The sequence below is a fragment of the Anser brachyrhynchus genome (genome assembly GCF_964034855.1).
Source record: "Anser brachyrhynchus genome assembly, chromosome: Z".
Taxonomy (NCBI): Eukaryota; Metazoa; Chordata; class Aves; order Anseriformes; family Anatidae; genus Anser; species Anser brachyrhynchus.
In genome coordinates, this window is record NC_137697.1 from 24,255,712 (window position 1) to 24,269,739 (window position 14,028).

Below are 14,028 nucleotides of genomic sequence, written 5' to 3' on the forward strand. Positions count from 1 at the left end.
TAGGCCAAAGGATTCAGTGCTTGAAAATCCTAACCACATAAGTGCACAACAGCTGCAATAACATAGAGTCTTTTATATAAGCAAATTTCTAAGTTACCATTTGTTTTCATTACTGAGAAATTTAAATGCTTAACTGGATCAATGAATGCACAATTTGCAGTTTTAAACATGAACCTTGAGGTTCTAGTTGCAACTGTTTGTCTCTTTCCACTTAAAACACTAAAGTACACTTTCAAAAGAGGGTGGTTAAACTATAACTGTAATACACCCCCACATACATACACACATTATTAATCATCAGAATGCACTTTAACAACCATGCAAGGAACAATTTTCATCACAGGAATTTCAGTACACATGTCTACATATAACTGCACAGCAACTGCATTGTGATTTATACAATATTAAATATACCACACAAACACAGAATGTGCATATTTTTCCTTTCATACTTACATGATGCACATTAAATATTACATAAAGCTCATAACAGAAAACATGTAGTGTAGTTTAAGTACCTTTTTGTTCTGTTGTCAGTAAAAATTTTGAAGAGGACATTATAACTTTAGAAATAATTCCTGTAGTTATGTGACTTGATATCTGCAGTGGAAGTCATCTTATTTATACAGCAGAATAAAACATGCTTTCATACCTAAAAACTGTTGATGATGTTGACTTTGGGCAATTACAGTTTGTTCAACAGACGTGCCAGTCTGTTGACCACTTCCTGTGAAGCCATCTGCAACTCCATCCACTTTCTGCATAGGCTTATACCTACAAAAGTATCAAGTTTGAAATTAACCCTTCTGTTCACATCTTCATAAATGAGCTCATACAGTCTATGTTCACTCTGATTTCTCCATCTCAGAATAAAATTTTGAGGAAAAGTAATAGAAGAATGTATCAAAGTTTATTTACTTCGTAAATAACAGAAGAAACAAATTACTAAGGGAACCCAGAACATTACCAATGCGTAACAGAATTCATACAAGTGATATTATAGCACTAATACCAATTTATTCTTGAATTCAGCTTAGGAACAGCATACCCATAAGACCAGCCAATTTACACCAGAAGAAATCAAATATTTCCCTTTCCAAACGGCACATCTTCCAATGAATAAGTATTATAAAAATAAGTTTTTATTATCTTAGGAAAAACAGCACTGCTATCTGAGGACAAAACTGAAAGATCTTGAAATGCAACAAACATATCCTATAAACACAGAAGGCCTGAGAAAGCTACTTGGAAAACTAAATCCTCCATTAGTCATTTCTCAGAATCTTTTATAAAGGATAGAAATCACAATTATTAAAATGGGAATGTTAGATTGGATGGTCAAGTGTTGTAAGACATCATTCTGGTAGGCAGAAGATCCTGCCTGTGACTTGCAAAAAAAATGAGAATTTACTCTGTCCCAGTTCTTAATGGTACCATGTTGCATACTTTGCACTTCAAAACAGAATTGTAGCCAGCAGAGACGAAAATAAGTGAAACACCAAAGCTGAACAGGATGTGTTTTAACTCAGGTTTGAATTACTGTGCAGACTGTTCAACTCCATGCTAACTTCAGAAACGTGAAAATAAATTCCATACTAGATGCACTACTTTGAGAAGCAGTTTAATCATTTGGGAACTTTCATTTTGTTCCTGGTAAACATAAAATAGCAATGCACTGTGTAACTACTAAGACTGTACTTTAAAAGCAAGTTCCCATGAAAAGCATCCATTCAGTATTCTAGGCATTCTTGACAGGAATTTAAGTATACAACAAGAAAATACAGAGAAAGTACCCTTTTCAAAGAGAAAGACTCTTGGCCTGATTAATAAGAAGTTTTATAACTTCACGAATGTTAAATGCTTGGGAAAAAAAAAAAGAAGAGAGAGAGAGAGACACCCATACCTATCCTATCTCTAGGACATTTATATTAAGTTTCACATTCTGTTATCATCCAGTGTAAAATCCTGTGCCTATTCAAGACAGAAAGGAAGCTTTAATTGACTTTAAAAAGACTAAAATTTCATCTATGGTATCATGGTAGCACTAAACTCTTCTCAATGATAAATCTCCCTGTAATCCAGGCCATTCATCTAGGAAGAATTCTTAACTTCTCATTCATTATGTATTATAATTGCAAATACCAGGCAGACCAAATTCTATAAATATTTGTATTTCAAAACCTCTAAGACAGTTCCAATACTTTCTTTAAAATTTATTATTTTACAGACCCTTCAGCTCTTGAAACATGATTCAAAATGTTTTGAACACTAAAAATGACACTCCTTTAAGAATTTTTCAGTTAGAAAAACAAAACAAAACAAAACCAAACCACAAAATTTTAATTAAAAGTAAAAAAGCCTTTGGCGCTAAGAATCAGGATTATCCACCTTCTTAATCTGCTGTGCTTTATTGAAAATATGCCAGGCAAAAATCCTAATTCTGGCACTATGACAGGGGACCTGTAACAGGAATTATCCATTTTCATTAGAAAATCACTTAAACCAAGGAATGAAAAAAAGAAAATATTCTTTTCAGAAGCATCAGATGAAACATACACAAACAGTAGTTAAGATTTTTAGATCTGCTCTTGTTTATGTACAGGTGGAACTTCGTCAGTTTAGATGAGAAAAGGCTCTCCACAAACCATTAGTTAAATTCTATCTATTTTTGATGCATTGAAAAAAATGGTTAGAATTTCTTAGCTGGTAAAATTATTATTTAAAAAAAAAATCTAGACTTTCAACTTTGTTTTCCTATTTTAGCCCCCTACTAACCTATAATGTATTTAATCTTTCACCTTTTTCTTTTCTCTTAAACTACACCATGCCAGGAGATTGGGACTTGAAAATAATACCTGACTTTACATGAATATTAAAACTTTTTAAGATATTTGACCCAGAAAGGACACAATTTTATATAGGTTAACATAAACACAGCAAAAGTTAGCAAAGTTTATAGTTAATACCAGAGATTTTCTCAATTTGTGAAAAGCTATGGAAATCCCCCAAAAAACTGAACCACTGAAAGAACATGGAATTCAGAAATGACGCAGAATGATATACTGGTCTCACTAGGCACCTTATTTAGAACACAACTTAATTGACTTCCACAGTCTAACTCTGAACAAACATTATTAACAGAAAATTCTTCTCCCACTGCAGAACAGACCAATAAATACTGCCTAAAATTATTGTACAGCAAACAATTAATATTCATTAATAAGGCAGAAAGGGGAAAAATAAGAAAATGTCTGCTTGATGTGAAGTGCACACACAGGACAAGAACAATCTGTAGGACCAGAAGCAAACAAAAATAAAAATAAATTAATAAAGTAAATAAACAAATAACTATGAGGAGCCAAAATGGATTGATTAAGTCACAAGACAGACACAAACCAGCAGCTTTTTCAGTTAAGTTTTCAGCATATTTGTTGTTTGCTTGCACTGTTGCCTTGTTGCCACTATTTGGATTTCCCTCTAAGTCTTAGAACCTAATGTATTTCTGAAAAATTCAACCCCTGCTGTTATGCAATTTATAATATTCTTTCCCTCTTTTTGTTAATAACAAAAATTTCTACCTTCTGGCTTGCTAAAAGTATGTAGGTGTTGTAGAAACAAATAGAACTAAGCTATAAGAATATGCTTGCATTTCTCATTTTAAATCTATTATTGTGATTTATCACTAGGATTTCACTGTCACCCAAGTATGTAACAAAGTGGTGACCTTATGTGTAACAGTGTGTAAAGTATGGTAAAGCATTTTAGTATTGTGTACAAATAAAATGTTCCCATTAATGCCAGTAGGGGGGAAAAAATCAACTTTTAAAACTAGCAGAAAACAAGATATTTCAAACAGTTTTTAACACAATAGGCAACACTTACTAGAGTTAACTATAGGAAAATCAAAGAAAGCCAAATACTTTAAAAATTTATTGCATAAAAAGTTGCAGGTAACAAAGAAATAACTGAGAAATACTTGGATGTTAGAATTTTTTGGTATTGAGATCAAGTTTATACCAGTTGCTTTCTAGGAAAAGGAAATAAAAACACTTCCAAGTACACTGTTGTGAAACATTATAAACCCTCAAAAACATGCAGACAATATTTTAATTAAAGCATGGTTGTCTGAAATCAAATAAGGTAGAACTGTAAAGAATTTTAAAGAATGCAAATTCAATGTGTGCACTTTTTTAAAAAAGTCCTTCTTGGTTGCTGAGATAAACATAATCTAGATGCTGAAGCAGACCCTTCTAATTCCTTAAGCCACAATCAGCTCAGCACCCAACCATACTATACACAAAAGATATGTCCTTGATCAAGAGAAAGGCTGTGGGTGTTTTCTGAAGTACTCCATTTGGAAGTTGTTTAGTAGTTTATCATGTAAGTTCTATTATTAAGCATTTTAGGATACTGTCTCAAGAAAATTTTAGATGAATTTACAGATATCAGTACTTTTGGGCTGTGATGCATTGATTTCTATCTTCAAATACAAAACCACTGTAACGTGTAATTTCTCTACTGTCCATAAATCCAAACCCTCTTTTAAAAGATTAACAAATAATTGATGCTTTGGACTCACGATAGCTTGGTTTAAAGGTAATGTTTGACTAAACAGTATATTTGGGGAACACAAGAAAACAGGCAAGAGAACAGTACAAAAATACACATTATTTTCTACATAAAATAAATACGTAGGGTAAATAGCATCTACAGAAAGCAGTGATTGATGCGTTCTGATTAGAACACTAATATATGCGTTAGTTGAATGTTACAATATACAGTATAAAACAATATATTTATTGTATATATTAAAAAATATCTTAGCTGACTGTGGAGCTCCTATAAATGAAAGGAACTACGGCTTGTGTACAGAAGTACTGAGAGATATATTTGAAATTAACCTGGAAAGCTGGAGGTTTACTCATGGAAATAAAAGTGGAAACATGAAGAATGCCGTAAGGAACAGATAAGTGTGTCTATACCTATTTGCCGAGAGTAAAGCATAAAGATAACTCACCTCCTCCTAAGCTACAAGTTTCTGCTCATGATGAGCTAAGAGAGAAAAAAATAAAAAATAAAATAATAAAAAAAAATGGAACTTGACTTTAGGGAGTGAGTCTCTGATACAACTGTCTGAAAAGGACAGCTTATGGGAAAGATATCGTAATAAGATTGTACTTTAAAGTCGCAAGTGTTTAGTAGCAGACATAAAACTGTACAAGTATACCCAGCAAAATATTTGGGTTGGATATTACTTCATCTCTTCCTAATAATCTTTCTCTGATGTCCATTTACTATTCGTTAGCCTGCATTTGACCCAGAACTGATGGATAATATAACCATTTAAATATCCTGTTTATTCCTACCCTGGAAGATATCTATGAGCAGGACGACAGAGGCAAGCCAGGCCTGCAAGTCTGAGACATACAGCAGGTCCAGCTGAAAGGCGGGGTGTTAGCTATTATCTTCCAGCCAAGACTAGTCATTAACTGTGCAATTCTTCACTCCAGTTCAGAGGTGCTTTAAGTCTCTTGATCTGTGGTTGTTGTCTCCAAACCACTGTCTCAGCTGGAAGATATGACTGTTAGCATCTGTGATTGGTAGTTATTGTTTTTTCTTCTTACTGGTACAGAGAAAGAGTACTCCCACAGCTAACACTGATCACAACCAAGACTAAGCAACCAAGAGCATTACCTTGCATCTGAAATTTATGTCTGATAAATCCCAGTACATGAATTCAAGCCCAGAACAAACTGAACATGACCATACAGGAGTACTTTGGAATAGCCAAGTTACACAAATGGAAAAGGTGCATGACCCTCAAATTAAGAGCAGGAACGAAGGAAAATGATTGGTAGCATATATTCAGTCTACAGTCTTTGCAAGAAAGGACTAAAAGTGTTTATCCAATTAGAGGTGATAGAGGTGGAAGAATTGGTATGACTAAACAGAAAAAGTATATTGACTGCAATTTACCACGGATTTAAAGGACAAAAGAAACATTGAAAACATTAATAAAGCTAAAGAAGGAGCTACCCTAAACATGCAAATTGCAATGTTCCACCCTTCAGCTACCTCATATTTATTATGTTAGAATTCAGTAGGGTAGGATAATTATGATAAAAAAAATTTACATATAACAAACTTTGAGATTAGATACTAAGTATGTTCTGTAAACATGGAAGAAATCTTATTTCAGAAATACACATTCAATTTTAAATTGTTTTAAGTTAAGGTTTAATTCAAGTCATTTTTGTATGTAGCATTTCTTTTTTCCCCAAAAACCCTAGCTTCTGAGCGCCACAGAACACAAGCAACACTACTTATTAGGGTAAGTAATGCAAATTCCTAAGCAAAAAGATGAAACTTCATCTTAGTAACTATATTGGGGTATTTCCTTTTAATAAGACGAAAATAATAATAATAAAATCAATGGCATTTATTCTGTAGTCAGTGTTGAAGACAGCTGATAGAGGCTTCCACTTTTCCTGTTCTCCTCTGTCTTTTCACTAGCCTCAATTGAAAATAAAGCATCACCAACTTTTCTACTACAGAACAGTAGCTTCCATGTAATAACTTCTTCAGCATAATTACTCACTGCCTTGTACTTTCCAGCCTTAATCAACATCTTTACAGATTATTGCAACAAAGCTTAAGTGTGGTATGAATTGAATATGAAAGGGAGCATGCGTGTGCACATGTGCACACATGAAACATGGGTTAAAGGAAAGATAAGCACAAAACGCTACACAATGCCATATGCATGATTTCATTCAGGTATGGTCAGGGGCCAAACTGACCTAAAGAATTAAGAAAAGTTAAGAGAGTTAAGAAAATACTGCCAAACATCCCTAGCTAAGGAAGACAGGAGAACTATGCAAGATATATGGTGGTGTTAAGCAAACCAATAAGGCAAATAGTAAGGAAAAATAGTGCCCACTCCCAAGAGTAATTTAATACAATTTCAAAATCACTCTGTCATTGCGAATCAAGAACACAAAAGAGGTGGTGATGATTTGATAACTGGCATCCTTTATCTTCCATCTCCCACACAAACAATTCTGGTTAGATAACTGTGGCATGTATCTTGGTGCATGCATTTGATTTTGAGCATGAGTGAATGAAACCTGTAAGTGAATGAGCTTAATTGGATAAAACATGCTTTTTTTAGAGCTTTTGTAAATAACTATCACCATTATGATCCTGCAATTAGTTTTGTAACAAGAATTTCCTGCATGATTGTATTGGAAGAAATCTCATACATCCGTAGTATGCTCAGCACAAGATGGTTAAGACTATATTTGTTACCATGATTATGTTATTTAGTGCTTTTACGACTTCATGAAGTGATAGTAAAATCATTTCAGATCAAAGTGATATCTGTTTGAAGACAAAATATGCTTGGTATACTATAGCTAGCTGTTCACTCAAATGTGTTTTGTTTTTTTTCCTGTAATAGCTCTAAAGATGCCTTGCTTGATATGCTGCTGTTCCACTTATGTGCTACATGAAATAAGGCATCTTAGATATTTCACTTTAGTGTAATATGGGAGGCTGGTGACATCATTCAAGGAAAAAGTAATTTCAAAGAAGTGTACCGACTTCCATTTTCCCCCCTAAAAATGTCTGTTCAATACAGGTTTTTCTATATGCATATCTGCACATTCTTTCACCACAAGCATAGGCCTCTGTTGTCATTTTGACATTTGCAAAAAAAAAAAAAAAAAAAATCTCCTTCAGTCTTCCCAGAAAAGTGCCACTGCTTTCAAATACTTCTGAGATTTCAGAAGATCCCCAGTAAAAATAGATGCTGAGAGAAAATACTTAAATCACTTACAGACAAACTATTATGGTCATCTTTGTTCTCTGCAGGGAAAAGAAATGAATGACAAACTGAACTTAACCATGAGCCCAGTTATAAGCAGCTTATACATAAAATTATATCATATTAAAAACAAACACTAACATTTAAAATTCAAGGTTTTAATACTTTTCATCAGATTGTCGTAAAAGAACTCAAGATAGTTTAAAAGAGTCTGGTTGTATCACATCTCACTTTTTATTATTAATTTCTGCAGGTTTATTATAATTTCCGGGTCAATATTTTTTTTATGTTGACTGATGTGTGACTTGAGTGACGTCAGCTGTGTATCTGCTGCTGAATAACAGCGAACTTCTGTTTTTCTATTGCCCACAGAAGCCGTGGATACCCGTCCCTGGAAGAATTTATGACCAAGTTCAATGGGGCTTCCACCTTGTCTAGTGGAATGTGTCTCTGTCAATGGCAGGGGGGTTGGAATTAGATGATCTTTCAAGTCTGTTCCAACCCAAACCATTTTATGATTCTATGATTCACAGACAGGAAGTGAACAGAATTCTCATTAGAGTTTTCCATATAAGAGAACATAAGGCTTTATGAACTAGAAACATTAATAAGTATTCATCTTCATTTCACACTTTACCTCTGTTTCTGCTGCATGGGCTGTTGTCTCATAGCCATATATTGCATGTCCTCTTGTAGTCGATTAAGAGGAGAGTCTGGCTTGACACGAATCCCATAGTAATGATATTTGGAGTTGCCCCTTTATGAAAGAACAAGCATTGTAAGAACAATAACACTAGTTTTATGCATATATATCACATTACTTTACAGTTTACATAGACTGGAAAATTATATCCAAAATCAGGCCTGACTCCGCTTTCATACCTGTTTTTTTTACATAGGTGTCATTTTACCACCTTTGGGCAATTAGTTCATTCTCTTAAACATTATCCAGAATTTTACACTTAAGAGAAATAATCATAATTAAAAAAAAAAAAACAACCCACACACAAAACTACCACAAAAACCAACAAAAAATAAATGCAACTTCTGTAAGTCATTAAGAAACACGATCCTGAGTAATTTCCAAACATAGACTGTATTTTATTTATGCTGATAAGAACACACAGTGTAAATATAAAAATGTAAATATATTAACTGTCAAAATCAGGAAAAGTGAAAATAACATCTGGAAAATCATAAAACTGTTTGAAATTAAGACACGACCTGACATGTTGAAAACCACTGTAATGTTTAAACAGTTTTTCTTTGTTTTCTTGAATAGCAGACAAGTTTGTTACAGTTATTGCTTGCATTTTCTATTATAGTTCAGAATTTTATTGACACAAACCTAGTTCCAAGTCTTCGTGTCCGTAATCCCATGAAGATTGACCGTATGAGTTTTCCAAAGGAGGCAGCATTGACCGGATCCAACTTGTGCTCCTGACAATGTCGTAAGTAATGGTTGTAAAGGGTACTTCTTGGGAGGCTCACTCCTTCTGCAGTTTCATAATTGTCCAAAAGCCACTGAAGCTATATGACATATAAAACGGGGAAAAAAAGGTAAATTCATTATTAATTCACTAAGACTTTATTATTATTACTTTATTATTATCTTAATCATACAACGTTAATGTACGACAGTTTTGAAGTCATTCTTCAGGTCTATTGAATAATAATTTCATTTTTATACAGAGATCCCATAAGTGCTAGCTACATCACAATCCTTTAGGATCTCCAGAATTACCAAGAAATAGTGGAACTCATTGCACTTGTGATCTCAGGTAAGTATCTACTTCTTAAAATATTTTTGGTTCAGTACCACACACCAACTATGGTTTGGAGACAAACTGTTAATACTTCACAGAAATACAATCATCAAGAAGGTAATTCATATAAATTGCACAAATAAACTCATTGGATTAACAATAGTTAGCTGATGCATTAGAAAGCACGTTTTTCTTTGCATGCTATTAAAAAAAACTTTACAATACTTAACTGAATAGGATTTTTTTTTTGCTCTTGGATTCAAAAAGAAAAATGCTATTGCATATAAACCAAAGAGCAACTTAGATAATAACACTGAAAGTATTAAGGGGTACAGTACTCCTCAGTTATAGTCTGTTTGACTTTCACTTCCAGGAGGAACAGAATGAGGTTCTTGGAAAAACATGAATCTTTTCTTGTAACAATGGTGGGTAATTTTGGGAACATGAAAGAAAAGACTTTAACATCACTGGACTTTACAGACAGCAAACAAACATAAAACACCTCTAGCTGCCAATAATATACAAAAAAGTTTTTTTAAAAAAAGTAAAAAATGACAATTAAATACTGCTTGATTTAACAATAAAGGACAACAAGAAAAGAAATTAGAAATAATAGAGGCTGAAGACATTCTTAAGTTCCACTGTTTTAGTTTTTTGGCATACTAATATTTTCCCTTTCTTTCTCCAGCACTTGCCGTGGTTTCAGTTCTCTGGAATTCTTCTTCAGATTTAACTTGAATGATTTGCAAATTTTGTTTTCTGTTTGCATTTTATTTCCCTTTTTTTTCCTAACTATTTAAACCAAAATATTAAAGCTGAAGAAAAAATGTAACTGTTAAAATAAACTCTTGGCTCAATGTGTATTGAGCTGCTAATTTCACTAATGACCTGACATAAGCCTATCTGAGCTTAGAAACAAAGGTAATTATCTTTTAACTTTAATATTTGTTTTAAATCTATGAGTACAGCTATATTAATTTAAATATATATTAATTACAAATATATATTATATAACATGTCATATATTATTAAATCTATAATTAAATCAGAACAGATAAGGAATGTGAAGTACTCTTATTTTATTTTACTTTAGTTTTCCCCAAAAGGAAAAACTGATGGACAAAAAATATACATATTTTTTTCCAATTGAGTTCTGTGTGTATTATTAAAGATATTTTCTTCCAGATGGCTTATAACCTATTAGGATTCACTTTAAGTGTACTTCATTAACAATATGAATTTCTAACATATGTTATTCAACTGTATCTTGGCTGCCAAAAACACCACCACCAACACAAAAACAAGAACAAAAACAAACACCTCCCACTCCCACCCCCCAGCTCCCACACAAAGATATGTGCAATGTAAGAATTTTTGCTCCAGGATTTACTTCAGTAGCAAAGGTTTGAAGTCATTTATTAGATTATAACCTGGAAGGAAAAGTGCAGTTAATATATGATTTTAAAAGGAGAATTGTTTACAAATATTATAAAACTGCTGTTAATAGCTTTTAAAATTATTATTATATTTTTTCCTCACAAGAAGAAATATAATTCTAAAACTGAGCTGTTCAGGTTTGAATTCTAGCTTTTTAATTCATCATGTTGACCATACCGTATGGGTAAAATGGTTAAAAGTATGAAATATTTACAGAGTCAGACCTGGTAAATCGATTCTGACTCCAACTGAGCTGTAACATTCACAGAACATTAAACTACCAATTAATTTAATAAGTCAGACTCATGCAGAAATAAATCAGGAGAGAAAAGAAGAGGAAATGACAAATTCCCTAAAGTAAGCACACATTAATTCAGTCAAAAAATTCCAGAAAACCTAATACAGATATCATAATGTGAAAACCCTAAGACTTTGTATTTCCCACAAATTAATATATCACCTGCAAAGTGAAAGTTACTACTAATTAAATGTACAATTTAGAATTCTATTTTAAAACCTACTAAAGCCAATTCTTTTAATAAATGCCAACCACCATTAGAAGACAAAATTAAGAACAGCTTAAAGACACAAAGATCAAATCTGTACTTAAATTCTCTCCATATTGCCTCTACTTGAGTTTAAAGTCAATAAGCACTGCTTTAAAACAGGTAAAGTGCCCAATAAGTCTGATCTAGATTGTACTAACTTCTTTTAAAATGACTGAGGCTAAGGAAAATTTGATTGCCAAAAAAATACATACAGGAGTTGTTTTTTTTCCACTCCACAGAATCAAGAAAGAGTCAAGAGTCAAGAAAGGAAGAGCATGATGACACTTCTATAACAGCTGGATGCACATAAAATTAATAGGAATACATTGTAAATAGTCCAGAGAACTGGGAATGAGTGGAATACAGTTGGGGGGAGGGGTATACAGGACCTTATCTTATAATTAGTCTTGGTTTTGTAAGAAATTCTGGACTTTGTAACGGGATTAAACATAAACTTATCAACTAGTGGATAAATTCAAGTGCTAACACAACCTTCTGACATTTTCGCAAAAAACGTTACAGTCTCTTTAACAATGACATTTAAATAAGTTTAATATTTTTGCTTGTCCTATCTTCAAAGCAATTCTTTTATAAAAATCAAAAATGTTTACAGAAGAAGTAAAATCTAGAAGATTAATATCTAAAAGTCCTTCTGTTTCATAACTGTGTAGTATGATTTTCCTCATTAACTTTTGTCATTTTCTAAACAAACTAAAAAACCCAACCAGCCAACCAATTAAACAAGAACACAAACACACAAAAACTTAAGCACAAAGCAACAAAACAATTCTAGTTTTCATTAAGAAATTACCAGACCCATTAAAAAAAATCCAAAACTAAATCCTACTTACATGCACATTTTTAATTTGATTTCTGAGTGACAGGCTATACCATCACATTTTTACATTAAGACCACAAACCAAATTTAAATTTCTACAGTAAAGCAACAAAGGAATTTGAATAACCTACGTAAGTTAGGCTGAGAAGTAAAAAAAGAGGCAAGATTAATACGAACTAATCAACATGGAAAAAATATCAAATACAAAAATAAAAATACAGAAAAAAAAGCATTTCAAGAAAGACTAGGAACTAACAAAGCAATATTAATTTTATACAGTAAGTTTTAAACTAATTTTGGTCCTTATTCTTTTCACGTCAAAGTTACATATAATGGTTTTATCACTATATTTGGAGACCATGTTTTTTTACACATAAATCTTCCAGCTTCCTATGTGGAAAATTCTTAACTGTTAAGATTCTCAAAGTATGAACAAAGAGAAAGACAGTTGAGTGTACTTCAGACTAACACACTGCTTTCATTTTTTTCCACGTCATCATATGGATCTTTAGAATTCCTAAATCATTTCATGATAAATTGTCTAGTTAGAATAAATGAAGAAAAATCTAAAAACAATCAAAAGATATTTAGTCATATTGTTTGCCTCTTCATCCTTCACATGCCCCAAAATTAATACAGAGTACACAGATGTTCTTGGTAGGCAACTTTCTTGAAAATGTCAAAAGCTAGCTAATGAAGGATCATTTGAACATTATCTTGACTTTTACACTATAATCTGCAAAACGAATTTGTTAATTTGTGTTAATGCAGGTTTAGAGCCTTCGAAACGGATAATATGCTGCTATATACCACAAAGACATTTAACCTGACAAAATAAAGCCATGGGAGATGTAGTATAAGGTTACAAGCAACTAAAATGGGAAGATTAAGACTGCAAAGTAGTAATAAAATAAAACAAACATTTAGAAGCAGGCTAAGCATGCAGAACAAGCAAGAGAGAGTGTATGTGAAGAAGAGACAACTTACATGGCTGTTGAGAAGAGAGCTTCTGTGAGTGGACAGACCATCAGACTTTTGCAGTGTCTCAATCGCCATTTCAATCTGATAATAGATGTCATTAAAAAAAGGACTCAAGACAAGATAGTAAAAAAGCCTGATCAGAGAAGTTTTGACAGGTTGCTTACAGATCAACAGAAATGCCTCCTTTTTTTCCTGGCTAGGACATATGTTCTAGAAGGCCTCATTCCAGGGTCCCATTGAACACAAACTTCCCCAATGAGGTCAGAAAGGCATGCTGTTTGCATATGTATCATAGGATCACAGCGTCTACACCCATTTTACTTTCCTTCCTGCTCAGGAAATTATTTGAAACATCAAAAAACCAAACCAAAACAAAAACAACAACAAATAAAGCGACAATGACTGACTGAACAAAGATATCACTAATAAAACAAAACAAATCAACAACAAACAAAACCTAAGCAGAATTTTAAGAAAGGTGTCCATATATTTTCCCTTCCAAATCAGGAACAGCAGTGTACAGATTGAAAAAAACAACTGGATTTGAAACAAAACTTCCACTTTCTGCAATAACAAGCACATCTCAACAACCCGAAGTAATTCAACAGGTTTTCTGTCATTAGCTTCAGTGGG

At 32.8% G+C, this 14,028-nt stretch overlaps 1 protein-coding gene across 13 annotated transcripts in view; it reads right to left on the bottom strand.

Annotated features, from left to right (window-relative positions):
- The window catches only part of RFX3 (regulatory factor X3), a 123,792-nt gene that overhangs the window by 20,678 nt on the left and 89,086 nt on the right, over positions 1-14,028 (bottom strand). For 12 of the 13 annotated variants that reach the window (XM_080574442.1, XM_080574443.1, XM_080574439.1 and 9 more), the window contains 4 exons: positions 13,402-13,476; positions 9,174-9,355; positions 8,463-8,582; positions 653-774 (listed from right to left, as the gene is read on the bottom strand). In XM_080574442.1, coding sequence (XP_080430568.1) covers positions 653-774; positions 8,463-8,582; positions 9,174-9,355; positions 13,402-13,476 — 499 coding nt within the window. The remainder of the gene's footprint in view (positions 1-652; positions 775-8,462; positions 8,583-9,173; positions 9,356-13,401; positions 13,477-14,028) is intronic. The other variant, XM_080574436.1, reaches the window with a different exon arrangement.